The sequence below is a fragment of the Gymnoscopelus microlampas genome, assembly GCF_963454915.1.
Source record: "Gymnoscopelus microlampas genome assembly, chromosome: 1".
In the NCBI taxonomy this organism is placed as follows: domain Eukaryota; kingdom Metazoa; phylum Chordata; class Actinopteri; order Myctophiformes; family Myctophidae; genus Gymnoscopelus; species Gymnoscopelus microlampas.
The window spans coordinates 54,224,876-54,241,439 of record NC_139962.1 but is presented as its reverse complement, the minus strand read 5'-3'; the positions used below and the strand labels follow the sequence as shown (position 1 = coordinate 54,241,439).

Here is a 16,564-nt window from a genome sequence, read left to right as displayed (position 1 = left end):
AGTATTAGGTGTTTATCTGACGCGGCACAAACAGGCCATAAAACAAATGACGTTCATTTATTTACAGAATGGTTTCGTTTAGAGTTGGAAGAGATCCTCGTTATGAGAGACTTCTCTTCAGCCTTATTTTCAAAGAAATATCAATGTTTTCGAATATACTGTAGCTGTTCTACATGAATGGTTAGAGAGCCCCCCGCCTGGGAAGGTCCCAGGTTCAATTCCAGGCCTCAGCAATGTGTCGGAAGTGTCAAACTGAGCAAGACACTTGGGGCTTCATCCCAAAGCAGCGTTAAAAATAATAATTTTAACCCTAACCCCTAACCCTAACCCTTTTTTTTATTGTGAAGCACAGGATAAAAATGTGCATTTCCGTTCAAATATATGCGTTGCTTCCTTTTACAAAAACAAACAAACAGACATACACACAAATTAAACGGGTACAGTGAAAAGAATATGATGTCAAAATGTACATTTCCTTATAACATTAACAATGTGTAGAGTGTGTTACAAAATCAAAAAATCTAAAATAGGACCGACATTTTTAGCTTGCGGCCCTTGGACTTTTGGTATTTTGCTGAGTGGCCCCTGAGCCATCTTAAGTTGAGTAGCCCTGCCCTAACTGCTCGCCGAGCGCGTCACACAAACAGCTGATCACTGCTCCTGTAGGGTGGGTAAAATGCAGAGGCCCAAAATAGGGACGCCAGGGTTAAAGTGGTTAAAGGAGAGTTTTGGATATCGCATATTTTAACAGCTTTTGTTTTTTTTTGTTTTTTTTGTTAGACGTTCATAGTGACAGAACACTATGCAACCAAAAAAATAAATAAATCTAAGTCTCACTAGACGAGATTGAAATCTCGAGATTTCAATCTCGTCTAGTGAGACTTTTTTTTCTTTTTTCTTTTTGGACAGTGTTCTGTCACTATGAAAGTCAGATCTCACAAAAAAAACACCCAAAAAAGCTATTAAAATATGTGATCTATATCACATATAAGGCCTATCCGCGCACGTTTTAAGCTGTGGCAGACCCAGGATGGAGTTATGAAAATGTTCTACTGTACCATTCATCCTAAGATATCATAACATCATAGAAAAGGTAAGAAAAACTTAGTCCAAAATTCTCCTTTAAGTTGTGGGAGCAGGTAGTGGTTCACCAGTGGTTTAAGAAGTACTCACGTTTTTGTACTTAAGTAAAAGCATCAATACTACAATGCAGAAATACTCTGTTACGAGTAAGTCTGGTTTTCAGAATTCACTTCAGTAAAAGTACAAAAGTATTGGTGTCAAAATGTGCTTAAAGTACCAAAAGTTAAAGTACTCATTATGCAGAATTCTTCCATTTCATGTTTTCAAAATGTATACAATCATTTGAAAATAGCAGATCTACAAGCTCACAACGCGTCGCGATGCGACGCGTTGTGAGCTTGTAGATCTGCTATTTTCAAATAGCTGAAGTCTATGTAGGGCTGAAGTGGTTAATGTATGTTTTGTAATAATATTTTAAATCTACAAAGTAACCAGTAACTAAAGTTGTCCAATAATTGTAATGGAGTAAAAAGTACAATATTTGTCTCTGAGATGTAATGGAGTAGAAGTAAAAGTATTGAAAATTGGAGTTTAAAAAAAAACTAAAAATTGTACCCAAGTACAGTACTTGGTTGCGCTGCCTTGCTCAAGGACTTTTTTTTGGACAGGACACATGCGTTGTGTGATGAGCGCGTTGGATGTCTTGGCGACGGAGCCTGTGGTCTTCTGGTCACAGCGTGGTCTCTCTGAAGTACATGACCGCCCCACTGATCAGCATGTGCATGTGACATGCACTTCATAGAGCCCGCTGGGTCATGTGACATACCGGGATAGTTGTATAATCCTCCCGCGTAGAGCGATATGCCCTAGTTTACTCTTTAATACCGCCTTGCTGCTATCAGAAAACATCACCTGCATCCAGTGTTGTAAAGTATCTAAAGTACATTTACTCAAGTACTGTACTTAAGTACAATTTTGTGGTATTTGCACTTTACTGGAGTGTTTCCAATTTTCCCTACTTTTACTTCTACTCCACTACATCTCAGAGGCAAATATTGTACTTTTACTCCACTACAATTATTTGAAAACTTCAGTTACTAGTTATTATTACAAAACATACATGAACCACATTAAGCCCTATATACATTTCTACCATTTGAAAATAGCCGATCTACAAGCTCAAAATGCGTCGCGATGCGACACATTGTGAGCTTGTAGATCGTCTATTTTCTAAAGATTTTTATACATTTTATACATTTGAAAACTTGTGAAACGGGACATTCTACATAATGAGTACTTTCTACTTTTGGTACTTTAAGTACATTTTGATACCAATACTTTTGTACTTTTACGCAAGTAAATATTGAATTCCGGACTTTCACTTCTAACAGAGTATTTCTGCATTGCAGTATTGATTTTTACTTTTACTAAGTAAAAAAAATGTAGTACTTTTTCCACCTCTGCCTGCATCACCACAGTGTCATCTTCACATCTAACCAGGAGATTTAGGTCTGGAAAATAAGTGTGTGATTTCTAAGCACTTAAACTATTATATACTTTGTTGACCACCGTCCCGCCGCTGTTCTATTTGGCACCCTAATTTTCTCCCTCTACACCAAATCTCTTGGCGGGAGAACAGCCCGTCTAAAAGCTCACAACATGACGTGTTGTTTCGCGGGAATGTTTGCCTATTATTTTTTTGCAGAGTGTTCACCTATCATGACATGCCCAGAAAATATGGGACGCTAGGGTTCATGCGGTTGAAGCGAGCACACAAACAAACTTGTGGAATTAACTTAACACACATCTCTTCTCTCTCTCCTCAGCGTGCTGTTTGCAGTGAGACCACCGCGTCCGCAGTGGGGGAAACAGAGAGGTGCATTCATGGTGCAGCGGGACCACCTGTCTGTCTTCAGGTTGGTGGAGATGGAGCTCGTCCACACGGGCAACCACCGCAACCAACCAAGCCACCTCCACCCAGTGCCCCTCTCTCTCTCTCTCTCTCTCTCTCTCTCCCACCACGACCACCACAGCTGATCATCCGACCAACACGGCATACACCCAGAGCCATATAAGGAGAGACGCGTCACCTGCGTTCACTTCATCGGGGCCAGGTCTTCTAGTACACAGAGCCTTCAATTTGGCAAACGGTGACAAAGCTCTGAACCCGAAGTTTACGGAATGCATTGGAGTCTATGAGCGTTTGTCACTATTTCGAGTTTACATGAACCACGTGACCGACGCTGTTTTCTGCCCCCTAGTTGACGTAACTCTCCAAATAGAAGGTTCTGAGTACGCTGAGAGGCTGGCAATATATATATATATATATATATATATATTGTCAACAAATCTAACAATTGATTTTGGCTGATCAGTTTGCCTGTTCTTCCCAGACACTGTAAACACATAGTGGAAATGGCTGTTGAATTGCAGAGCCGCCTACCACCAGCCAAGTTTGATCTATGGATACACGGTTGTGCCTAACTAACAAACGCCACTTAGCTGTTCCAAAATCTCTGTAAACCACGGCCCTCCTGGGCCTTATTGCTTTAGTCTTATATGAGGTCAAAATATATTGATCCCAAAAAAGGGAAAGAGACACTGTAGTGATGTACTTACTGCCTTGCATTCATGTCCACCTATATACCAATCTGGTGAAGTAGCTCAACCACTGTAACATTTCACCTTTTTTTATATATCTGAGTATTGGGTATTGAAGCTTGTACTTGAAATCAAGTATGGTGCTGTGTTGTTAAGATTAGCGGTTCTCAAAGTGAGGTCCAAATGGAGCCTTTACAGGTCTGTAACTCTTGAGAGCGTGCAAATGGAACCAAGTTATGGTGGTCCTTGTAATTAAAAAAGGTTTGCACTGATTAAGATCTATCATGGTGATCTTCATAACTTGTGTGAGGCAATGTGGGGGGTTCTTGCTACAAAGACACACACACACACACACGCCCTCTCGTTCATAGGGCAACATGCACTCTCTGTTCTGGAATGACTCATGAACTGTCACATATACACAAACTTTCTCTCTCTCTTCCTCTCCCCATCTCTGTGTCCCTTCTTGCTCTGCTCTTCCCCCCGTTGCCTTTGCTGTGGGTTCGACCACAGCTCACCACGCTGTGTCCCACTGATGGGGCGCTCTCCACCACTATGAGGGGAAAACTGGAGAGGTGCGGCTTCGGCCCTATTTACTCTAGACTCGCATTTTCTTAGGTTTGGCACCGGCTGCAGATTTGAGGCGTAGAGCCAGTAGTAGTAGTAGTAGTAGTAGTAGTAGTAGCGGCAGGCAGCGGCAATGCCGAACCCCAAGCTCTTCAATAACGCTTCTGTGAAATGTTACAAGCCTGAGCCAGTCTATTGGCAATCATCGCTGTGTTGTGTTTTATTAAGTTTAACCACTTTTTCACCCTGGAGTCGCTGATATGGGTGTAAGGCAAAAAAGAAAACACAGTTTCAAACATGTCTGATCATTCTGGAGTTCCTTTGAAAAATAGCCGATCTACAAGCTCACAACATTTCGTCTGATGGGATGTGTTGTGAGCTTGTAGATTGGCTATTTTCTAAAAATGTTTTTGTTTAATAGGGCTTAAGTGGTTAACACAACTGTAGCAAAATAACTGGGAAGGGTGTAAGAGAGGAGAAGTATACTGTAGATCTGTCTGTTGGTCTTAAAGGAATCACATTTCTGCTTTTTTTTGTTTTTGTTTCTCTATGGCTGTGACTTTTTATGAACTATAGTATTTATTAAATGAGAAAATGGAGCCAAAAATAAAATCACAATGTCCACTTGCTCTGTGGCTCTCATAATCTGTTTGAGTTTGTGGATAATAAAGTGAGACAGTTCCCTCAGCCGGCGAATGAAAAGCAGACGCTCGACTCTTGTCAGGAACTTATGGAAAGATTTATGTGTCCCAGTATGGGAGCTCTTCCACTGGTGCCTCGCCAACATCATCATTTGGAAGGCCATTCCGGAGAAACAGCTGGCTCATCTCCATAAGAGAAGGGGTGGGAATGTGAAGAAGAAAAAAAAACTTAGAGAGGGGGAAACTGAGGACGTTTTATACTGGAGGATGTAACCGGCGGGGTTCCTTCGCAGGTCTGGAAAGTTTGGGAGAAGGCTGGAGAATGAATCCCACCATTTCCAGGTGTTCAAAATTAAAATGGGACTGTTTGTGCATTTAAAAAGGAACGGGCCAGGAAATGTATGGAGAAAATCAGGAAGATGTAATGATGAGTACTCATTTTACAGTATGTCTGCCATTTCACATTTTAACGGTTTGTGAAGAATAATGTTGTGATAAGTGTGATCCTTGCATTATAGCCTTAAAAGGCTAAACAAAAAGAGTCTGGTGCCTTGTTATATGTCCACCAATCTGGGAACCCATCGTCAAAAAAAAAAGGGGGAAATTATTTTTTTTTCTCCTTTGAATTTGCGGAGCTCGGAATCTGTTCTTGAGAGATTATCTGTCCACAGAAATGAATGGGTGTGCTGCTGCTGTGTCCAAAACAACAACAAAGCGGAAGAAATACACACCTGATATTCCTTTACCTTGCTGATACTCATAGAAAGATTTTGGATATAGCTAATGGGCAGCAGGCAGAAGGATTTTACGTCAGTAATATTGATGTAAATCCTTCTGCCATCTGCCTGCTTTGCCCTATGGTCGCCTTTGATCACACTGGAACATCTTGTAGCCAGGAGAAACTTTGCTGGGAGCGTTTGCCCCCCCCACGTCGCCCCCCCCACGAAATGCCTAGTAGATCAGCTCACTAATACAACCCAGAGAGGGAAGAAGACTGCCAGCCAGAGATCCAGAATCTCCAGAATCTTAAGGAGGGGGAGGGGGGGGGGGGGGGGTGAGTGAGTGAAAACCACACTGCCTGCCTAGCCCCCCTCCATCCTCCCGTCTCCCTCGCCCAAAGCCAACGGCATTGTAGGGCTAATTGGTCTCCATTTCACTGCAACTCCATCAAGACCACTTGTTGCCCTTTCTCCCATCGCTGTGCCTCTCTCTCTCTCTGTGTATTTCTATCTCTTAAGAGTGCTGATACCATCAGCGAGAGTGATCTCGAGAGAGACTACTTAGGATCTCTATCTTTCTGCCTCTCAACAGTGTTTAATCGATAGAGAAAAGAAGTCATTTTGGGGGTGAACTATCCCTTTACTCGCCCCATGGTGCCTTGAATTCATGGAGGTTTTGTTTTTGTCGCATTCCTAAGCCAATCATTTGGCGGAGTCTCAAAGAGTCTCCATTGAGTCTGCAGGTCATCAAATTATTTGCTTAGGAATGCGACAAAAACAAAAAATATCTCTATGAATTCAAGGCTTCATGGGGTGTGTAATTGAAATACGATTTTTTTGGGGGGGTTCACTATCCCTTTAAGTTATTATTCACTTTCAACCTGTGAACTTTTTCCAAGAATGTTTCCAAAATAGCAAATCTACAAGCTCAGCGCTCGCTGCATGAGCTTATGGTTAATGGGATGGCGGTGGTGTAGTCATAGCAGTAGTAGTAGTACTGAGACCAGACCAGAGTGGCGGTTCATGCACTAACTAAGCCAAAAGAAACTGGGTGCCCTTGACTAAGAAAATTCTTCCACCCGAATACGGGTGCACACACACACACACACACACACACACACACACACACACACACACACACATCAACAACAATTCACTGTGAGTAGACGCGGCAATGGGGTGAATGGAACATTGTACTGGGATGGGAGACAAAACGAGACTCTAAATCCCTGCGTCACTCTCTCTCTCTCTCTCTCTCTTTCTCGGGGGGGGGGGACAAATGGGGGCAGGGGGTTTGTCTCAGAGAAACGTTGAATAAAGATAATTTAGAAAATGGGCCCTAGCACAGTACTGCCTCTGTAACAGTCCTCTCTCTCCCTCCCCTCCTCTCTCTCTCTCTCCACTCCGCTATTCACCCAAGGCTGTTCTGCTTATGTTTGTTTTGATTTTGTTCCCAGAAGCTGGGTGGGGGATTTGGGGAGGGAGTGGAGTGGAGTGGGGTGGGGTGGAGGCGGGGGTGGCTGTGTTGGGAGAACTTTTTAAGAGATGCATGGCAATGGTTGGTTAAAGCTGCACTGTTTTTTTTTTTTTTTTATATGAATAAAATGTAATTTTTTCCAATCTGTGTGGTAGAGCAGTGGTTCTCAAACTTTTTCATGACAAGGACCCCCAAAATGACATGTATTTGGCTGCGGACCCCCCCCCCCCCCCCCACATCTAAAAAATATTTTGTGCCAGGGATTTTTCTAAAATAGCAGATCTACAAGCTCTGCTATGAGCTTGTATATCGGCTATTTTTGAATAGCCAAAGTATAAAATATGCTTAAAGTGGTAAAAAATAATTGCGACGCTGTATTAAGAAATTTAGCTGGGGACCCCCTGGTACTACCCCCCCCCCCCCCAGGACCCCACTTTGAAAACCAATGTGGTAGAGTATGTTAATACAATATAACTATTGGGGTGGTTGTATTTTGTCTCCCTGCTCTTCTATTGAGACATTTAGATCATGTCAAAGGTCATGTCTCACCTGACACGAATTTTGACCTGCTGGTCAAGATTCAATTTATCCCCTGAGCAAGCAGGCAGGCTCCACTAACTCAATGGTAAACAAAAAAAATATGTCAGCACTTGCGCAGGAAACCGGGTTCAAATCCAGGGTAGAAGAGGAAAGTTACATTTTCGTTTAGGGTCCAAATATGATCCAAATAGAAGGCATGCAGAGGGAGAAAGAGGCCAGTGTTTCTCAACCAGTAGCTCAGGACCCCGAAAATGGGTCATCATGAGAGGTTCTGACTGGGAGCCGCTTTAACAACAGAGGAATGAAGTGAATTAACACATACAATTCGTCTCCCACTGTTAAACTAGCAGATGCCGGTATTAAAAAACAAATGTCAGCTCAGAATGCATTGTTTTAACATAATGCTTTACACCTGTCTTGTTCTGTGACTGTCTCTATCATCATTAAAAACACTGGCATCAAGGGCAGTTTTCTTTAGATCAACACAATAATGGTAGTTATTGTAGTTAACCTCAAATCCACTTAAGTTTTTTACACTGGACCTGTACTCAATCAAACTACTGTAACAAAATAGGCAACATTTCAACATAATTGAAACATACATCTTTTTTTGTATTTTTTTCCTGCTCTAAATAGCCTAATGCGGTTTTTTTACACCTCGTGGGCATGCCTGTGCTTTCTTTATTTGCCAAACAGGTGTTGGAAAAAAGCTTGCACCTGGTGTGAATGCTAAATGACTTGGAGCCATGGCAGCTTGTTTTATAGTTTGTTAATGACTCATAAATACTTCAGTAAATAATAAAGAAACCCCTTAGTTAGCTGACTGGTCCGCTGCTTTGATTCATGAGAGTAGCACTCATTAGCAAGGAAGGGCCGTGAGAAAGCGGTAAACACAAACACTAGCGACGAGCTCCCTTTGCACTGCAACTCTGATGCATTCACTGACATTAAAGTTAATGTTCCACTGACATTTGCTAAAAGCTACGGGACTGGCCCTCCAAATGGACACAGTGTCTTTCGGTGATGACTTGAACCTTAAACGTAACTAGACTCCTGCCCTGGCCTTTTGCTCCAGTGAGGATGTATTGTGCAGCAACTAGACACTTAAAATTCCTTCCTTGGTCTCAGTTACACAGGCCTTAATCCCCTAAGTATTATACAATGGTGGCTTTATGAAAGGTACACAGTGCTAAGAGGGGTTACTTATATAGTAAGTGCACTCATTATAGAGACGCTCATTTGTTAAACTTCATGACATTTTTTGTTTGAGATTTGTTGCATTTTGTTTGCTGTATGTACCGTACAATTTAGTAATTAATCTTGTGTTTGTAGCTGTACAACCAACTTAACTCCCGGATATCGAACATAACCAGTAGATGTGATAAATGCGAGGGTTAAAGCCACGTTGTGTATCTCTGCACAGCCCAAACATCTGGAATATATTTAAATGTATGAGTTGAAACACACCTCTGGGTGGAAAAAAGTCAATCACTGAGCAATTCAGTTCATAATCATTTTATTACAAAATGTGCCCTCCCATATAGTACATTCTGCTCTTAACTGTTATTCAAACACTGGCTGAGATGAGAAGTCTAAATTTGGCGGGTTTCGCGGACAACCTTTCACTACTTTTATGTGTTAACTATATTAAAGTAACTGGCTTATCTGATTGCATATAGATGTAAAGTATATACATTCCTCAAATTATAGCGTCATAATTTAACATATAACAACATTTTTCATTGAGACCAGCAGCTATGGAATCGGGGTCCATTAACACATAATCATGACCTTCATCGCAGAACAAAGATTAGTTTCATGACAGGAGAACTTCAAGTGGTGTAGATGTGACATCAGGCAAACTAGCTTCTTCAAAATAAGAAATCAAACACCTTCAATGTCAGTCTGGATCTCGTAGCCGTAATGCAAACCATTACACCTAAGCAGACTTTAGTCAAATACTATTTGCAACTGCTCTTTCATGGTTTGTTTTAGACTTCTTAGGTTGTAGATTAGCAGGGCTTACAGTAATACAATGATTGCCGTCAAGTGTGTGTGGGAAAGGATATAAAAGCCAATGTTGTATCCTTTTCTGTGACTGACACCGATATGGTAAATGCAAACCCCTGGGCACTGCCAACAAGGTTATAGACAATCACTTGAGTTGCAAATTCTAGTTGACCCAGATCTGCCCCTAATACTAGATTTGCAATAAGTTATGCGCCACATATAGCTTACTCAACTTTAGCTATGAATACTTTAAAGTGAATAATAAACTTCACTTAATCTCACATATACTGCATATACTATATAAGAGACACTCCTTCTGTGGTATATACCTGTTCTAAAGAGCTGTGTTCCAAAACGAGATATCCACCATCTGAAAAAACATGACACATTAAGTTACAAAATTATTGCTGTTATGAAACTTAAACCGAAATTCCTAATGAAAAGTTAGGATTGAAGTTATCAACTACATTAGCTACAAGATGCAAATGAAAGTATTTCAAGGTGGTGTAATATCTGCGAGATATTTCTAGTGTGCTGTGTCACATTCCTCTGGTTACTAAAGTTATTTAGTGTTTCAAGATGAAGGAATGCCATTTTGGAAAAGAAGCCCTTCAGAAATCATTTGTACATTCATCTTATGGGGCTCAATATGAAGACAAGTAGCCAACGGTTTCCTGCCCTCTGTTATCTGTGGAGGTGGTGGTTGGGGGGAGGAGGAGGTAAAGCAACAATTTAAAAGACAGGGGGTCTAAAAAAAAAAAAGAAGGCGTAAAGGGTGGAAGTGGGGGCAGGAAAGGGGGGGGTTCAATAAAACAACCTTTTCGCGTGGGGGATGGGTCACTGACAAGAGAGGCACTTCAGTTAATTTAACTACTTGATCCCAAAAACCTCTTGTCTGTTCTCTGACCGTTCCCACAAACATTTGAAGTGTTCTGTGGCTGCTGCAACAATACCGAGGCCCCCTGAAATGGAGAGAAGAGCAAACACAAGCCCTGGACGGGTCCAATGTTTGTCTTAAGTCTTAATAAAGCCACACTCCGAGGACCATTGAAATGAATCCAAACAAACAGCATCCGTTTAGAGGGGGAACACAGAACGGTGTGTGCCAGTGGCAAATAAACAGTTGTCAAGTTTGGGATTCTTAGTAGCCTTAGTGGCCATGGATTTTCGTGATATAGATGTACCATCTCAGGGAAATGTGATGGTTATAGGGTCTGAATCCCTTAGCCTGGAGGGGTTTGGACCAAAATATATCCACTCCATGTACTGTGTAGGTCTATGCAACAATGACCATAGCAAATCACACAGTAGAACATCTCATGTATGCAGCGAAGAAGTACTATGAGGACCTATAGAAAACCTCACTGACCCCACAAGCCCCACCACACGACTGCTTCGCACAAAATGTGAACCTCTCAGCATAATATCCGAGCCAGTAGCAGAAACAAGAGCGTCCCCACACAGCCGAACCGCTGCCGGGAACCCGCGGAGACGGGGCCGTACACCTCGTCTCTGTCGTGCTTGGGGTCGTAGTCTTCGTCCTCGTAGACGTCGTCCACGTCCGGCTGGTCGGAGATCACGCCGTGGTCTCCGATGGCGCACAGGTTCTTCATGTTCTCCTTGACCACCTCGCAGAAGGGCCTCTCCACGCCGTCGCACACGCAGCGGTTCAGCAGGACGCCGCTGGGGATGAAGAGCATCTGCTGGATGGTGGCCTTGCACTTGGAGGAGCACTTCCTGCCGTTGAAGAGCTGGCCGCAGTAGGACAGGTAGGCGGTGAGGGAGCCGTGGCAGGCCGGGTCCTCCTCGCAGCGCTGCCGGGCCTCCGTGCAGCCGATGCCCCCCGCGTCCCCCGGGTGTCTGCGGGGCAGGCACGGCTCGATGGCCCGCTTGGCGCCCACGCACTCCATGTCCTTGGCGCAGTCGCAGGTCTCCAGGTCCGGCCCGTTGCGCGTGTGGTTGAGCCTGATCAGCGCGTTGATGCAGTGGCTGGGACACTGTCTCCGGGTGCCCCTGATGTTGCCCTCGCACGCCGCCAGGTACTGGCTGTAGGCCAGCTCGCAGCCGGGCTCGTCGTGGCACCGGAGCAGCGCCTGCCAGCAGATCATGGCATCACCCAGGGCCACCAGGGCCCAGGAGAGCAGAACCAGGGCAAAGCACCATCTCATGCTTAATGGATGGGAGGTCAGGCTTAGTTTGGTGACTCGCACCTTTTCCACCACGAAGGTTGGCACATTGAGGCCGAGGAATTTACAGACCAACTGGGTTTTGTTTGGTTACAATCATTCACATATGTGTGTTATTATTATTATTACTGAGTCCCCCCAGCAGTGCATGCACACCCCTCCCCTCCCCCCTTGTCTGTGCGCCTGTGCCCCCGAACAACTCCTCACACTCACTGAGCCCGTTCCCTAGAAATAATCACCGATCCTGGCTTTAACTGCGGGACACAATGTAGCCAAACGTTTCATTCCTCCAAGAACAATGTCCGCTCAAAAAGTTAGAAACCAAAAACACACACAATAATGTCAAATTGTTACAAAGTGTCCAACAAAACAATGCCAGTCGCATCAATGTATCCACTACAGCACAACATACCACCAACTCCCACACTCCGGTGTCCGAAGCGGACGCGTATCTTGATTCTTCTTTGCAAACTTGTATCCGTTTTTTACACTCCAACAAGTCGTCTCTCTTCTTCCCATTGTTGCTGTTTCCAAGTATTCCACATTTTGGTTTATTAGTAGACGAGGTTGTAGCATTTTTTTATTCTAACGGTCCGCTATGTCTTTGTTCCTCTTGCCTTTCCCCTCTCTCTCTCTCTCTCTCTCTCTCTCTCTCTCTCTCTCAGTTACGAGTCACGCTTGGTGGAGCATTTCCCCACACTATACTATAGCCTACCTCCTTCTCCTCAGAGAAAAGAAAAGAAAGAAAGGAAAGTTTTCCTTCCCCCCTCCTCCTCCTCCTCCTCCTCCTCCTCTCTCTCTCATTTACAACCCCAGCCAACGATCAGTGTTGCCATGTCTGCTTATTATAAGCGACTTAGGGCTTATTTTTCTGTGAAGTTGCTTGTAAATATTGGTGTTTTATGGGGGGGCTTGTTTCTAAAGTATAGTTGCTTATTTGGGCTTGTTTCCACCATTTCTATAATTATTTTAACCAGTGTCATGGACCCCCAAATGAATTGATTGATTGATTGATTGATTGATTGAATACTTTAATAACAGTTTGCAAGAAAAGCACAGAAAGTACAGTTCTATACAAGGTCTGCTTAAAGGATTAAACTCAGAAAAGCACTATGGCTTGTTTCCATTGGGGTCCCTGTGTATTCAATTCATCAAAACATTTAATGACAGACAAATATACAACAGTTGGGGGGGGGGGGGGTTTAGGCTTTCACTTTTTATAGGTTCTGAATTGCAGCCACCTGTAAGTCATTGATTGATTGATTGATTGATTGATTGATTGGTGTACTTTATTTAGTAAGACATGAGAACAGTACATGACAGTACATAACAGTACATGGAAGTACAAATTCGCAATACAAGGTCTACTAAACTGGATAGCTCAGTTAAGCACTTAGCTTCTTTAAGATGAGATCCCCATGCACACAAATCATGATGAATGAATGAATCATGAAGTGCTCTTTTAGAGAAGTTTAAAAAAAAAAAAAAAAAAAAAACATCTGAAACACAATTTTATACAATATAGAGTAGGGGGTCATCTCTCTCTCAGCTAGGGGGTCCTTGGCCTGAAAACATTACATTACATTACATTACAGTCATTTAGCAGACGCTTTTATCCAAAGCGACTTACAATAAGTGCAATCAACAAAGGTAGGGAACGAAAGCTACTAATCACCAGAGGTTATAAGTGCATTTTCTGCAATAACAAGCAACCAAGAGCATACCTAGCGCTAAGGTAGAAGACCTCTGGTATACAGTATATAGGTATAATGTGCTCATGTCCTCTTTGCTTCTTTTGGACTTGTTTTCATAGACCTAGTTGCTTGTTTCTCTCTGAACACCTGGCAATACTGTTGGTCGTCATTGAAGAGGCAGAGGAACAGCAGCTCTAGTTCAGCCGTGGGACCCATGTCATGTCTGTAGCAACACAACAAGTTTGCAAAAACACATGGACGAATATGATCAGATAAATGCTGGTGTTTATAAAAATGTTTTTTACCAAGCTGCGATCTGTGTGGTCCTTCTACTGTGTCTCTCCTCTTGTCTTATTGCAAAACAACGCACAGCCATGGGGATTTGGTGAAGTGTGCTGCAACACACATGCATAGCTGCTATGCAATGGTGTAAAGTAACTAAGTACATTTACTCAAGTACTGCACTTACTTAAGTACAATTTGAGTTTTTTTGTTTTTTTTTACTTATGCTGGAGTATTTCCAGTTTTCATTACTTTTTCTTCAACTCCTTCTACTACATCTCAGAGGTAAATATTACATTTTTACTCCACTAAAATGATTTGAAAACTTTAGTTACTAGTTAGATTTTGATTTATTATTACAAAACATGTATTAACCTCTTCAATCCAATATACATTTACACATAGCAGATCTACAATCTCACAACACGTGACACGTTGTGAGCTTGTAGATCTGCTATTTTCAAAGGATGTTTATACATTGTGAAAACTTGTGTAATGGGACCCTTGTCAGCATAATGAGTAGCCTACTTTTACTTTTGGTACTTGAAGTATATATTAATGCCAATACTTTTGTACTCTTACTCCAGTAACACATAGATAACTACAATAATAGGGCTTAAGTAAACAAAAATCCATCACTGCTACTATGTGCATTCCACTGAAAGAACAGCTCACATCTGCAAACCCACTGGTCCAAATGTTCAGCAGGAGAAAAACAAATCTGTTCCTCTTTAGGCGTTTAAGCAGACGATGGATGGGAAAAACCTCTAGCTATGATAGTGAAGTGAATGAAGCAATAGGCTCTATGCACAGCAGTCATATTGGAAAGAAATTGGGCCTCTTCTTACTTCCTTCACAGGTGTTACCAATGATTCTAATGAAGGCTCTGTTCCATTCTGGTTAGGGTGCTGATATCGTGCATTTTGGCGCACTAGAAACACTCCATTTTGGTTCCCAAATGGCCCCTTATGGTGGGTGTGTAACTCTGAGAGTGTACAAATGGAACCAAATGGTTCCATTTGTACACTCTCAGAGTTATGGGGGTCCTTGAAAATAAGACAACCACTATGCCACACTAAATGGAACAGAGCCTTAATTAGTATCATTGGTAATACCTGTGAAGGAAGTAAGTAAGGAAGGGGCCCAATTTATTCCCAATATGGCTGCTGTGCATAGAGCATATTCGCTCTAAAAATGCTTCTCACTAATTGTCACCTCTCTCTCTCTCTCTCTCTCTCTCTCTCTCTCTCTCTCTCTCTCTCTCTCTCTCTCTCTCTCTCTCTCTCTCTCTCTCTCTCTCTCTCTCTCTCTCTCTCTCTCTCTCTCTCTCTCTCTCTCTCTCTCTCTCTCTCTCTCTCTCTCTCTCTCTCTCTCTCTCTCTCTCTCTCTCTCTCCTCCTCTTTTGCTGAGTTTTTTAAGCCCCGATTGATAGAGGAGAATGGCAGAGAATGGTGTTTTCTGGCCCGTTTCACCCCAATTGTGTCAGATTGGCCATGCAGTGGCCCCCAGACCCCCAGTGTCTTTGCCCTGGAGCTGGAGATTGTTCACGCACTGGGGCCTATCAATGGAGTGAGGGTTCAGCATCAATATATTTTACAGCTCTCCCCTTTCACAGCACACTTGAAAACTACCAAGAGCTCAGACTCTCTTGCCATTGAGATGGTAACTAACTTGATTTGGGGGTAAAAAGAACCCAGGCTGTTCTGCATTTTTTTCCCTTCTTTTTTTTTTTTTTTTTACAAAGTTCCAGCCATCATGGCCCACTGAGACCGTGCCATTTGTTTTTTTTCTTCCAAATAGTTCCTCTGAATTTGGAAGACATGCGTCTGAACTGGTACCTCAAAGTCAAATTTCACTAATTTACAGTGGTGGAAAGTAACAAAGTACATTTACTCAAGTACTGTACTTAAGTACAATTTTGAGGTACTTTTACTTTACTGGAGTATTTCCAATTGTCTATACTTTTACTCCTACTCCACTACATCTCAGAGGCAAATATTATACTTTTACTCCACTACAATTATTTGGAAACTTTAGTTAGGCTGCTTTGCAGATATAAATGACTACATTATAAAACATTAACCACTTTAGCGCTATTTTATACCTAGGCTATTTGAAAATAGCCAATCTACAACATGAGCTTGTAGATCTGCTATTTTCAAACATTTTAGTACTTTTACTTTTGGTACTTTAAGTACATTTTGATACCAAAACGTTTGTACTTTTACTCAAGTCATTTTTAAATTCCAGACTTTTACGTGTAACAGAGTACTTCTACATTGCAGTATCGATACTTTTACTTAAGTAAAACATTTGAGTACTTTTTCCACCACTGATAAAAACATAGTTCAGTTGTGAGTGTGAGTGTGAGTGTGAGTGTGAGTGTGTGTGTGTGTGTGTGTGTGTGTGTGTGTGTGTGTGTGTGTGTGTGTGTGCACGCGCGCGCGTGCGTGGGTGCGTGTGTGTGGAGGGGGGGGCAATAACTTGCTTTTGTTTTTGATGATGGTAGCCTTTTTTCTAAAATTATTATCTGTCTATCAATTTTGTGGTGCCTTAATGTTGGTTTTCAACTCATCCGTTTTTAATTCTTGGTATTTTTTAAAGATTTATAAATCATATACATTTCCTACTACACTATTAATACCAGTCATAATGAGGTAATGAGGCTGGCCTACTTCACCACCAAAACATCACTGTCTGTTGCTGTCAGATGATGTCATTGTGTTTTTGTCTCCACCTGGTGGCCAGCCTCATCTGACTTGTTTTCCATTTACCTTCTAGCCTGTGGTTCTCAAACTTATGTCAAGGACCAAGTACAATTTAG

The 16,564-nt window shown here is 42.3% G+C and overlaps 2 protein-coding genes across 4 annotated transcripts in view; one reads left to right on the top strand and one right to left on the bottom strand.

The window, feature by feature from the left end:
• Positions 1-3,371, top strand: part of ulk3 (unc-51 like kinase 3) — a 37,015-nt gene extending 33,644 nt beyond the window's left edge. For all 3 annotated transcript variants that reach the window (XM_084051558.1, XM_084051559.1, XM_084051561.1), the window contains one exon: positions 2,850-3,371. In XM_084051558.1, coding sequence (XP_083907684.1) covers positions 2,850-2,866 — 17 coding nt within the window. In that variant the 3' untranslated portion in view covers positions 2,867-3,371. The remainder of the gene's footprint in view (positions 1-2,849) is intronic.
• A 5,696-nt stretch (positions 3,372-9,067) lies between these two features.
• LOC311046120 (growth arrest-specific protein 1) lies at positions 9,068-12,468 on the bottom strand. The gene has a single exon (XM_084058260.1). The coding sequence runs from the start codon at positions 11,744-11,746 to the stop codon at positions 10,994-10,996; it is 753 nt and encodes a 250-aa protein (XP_083914386.1). The 5' UTR covers positions 11,747-12,468; the 3' UTR covers positions 9,068-10,993.
• Positions 12,469-16,564: the final 4,096 nt, after the last annotated feature.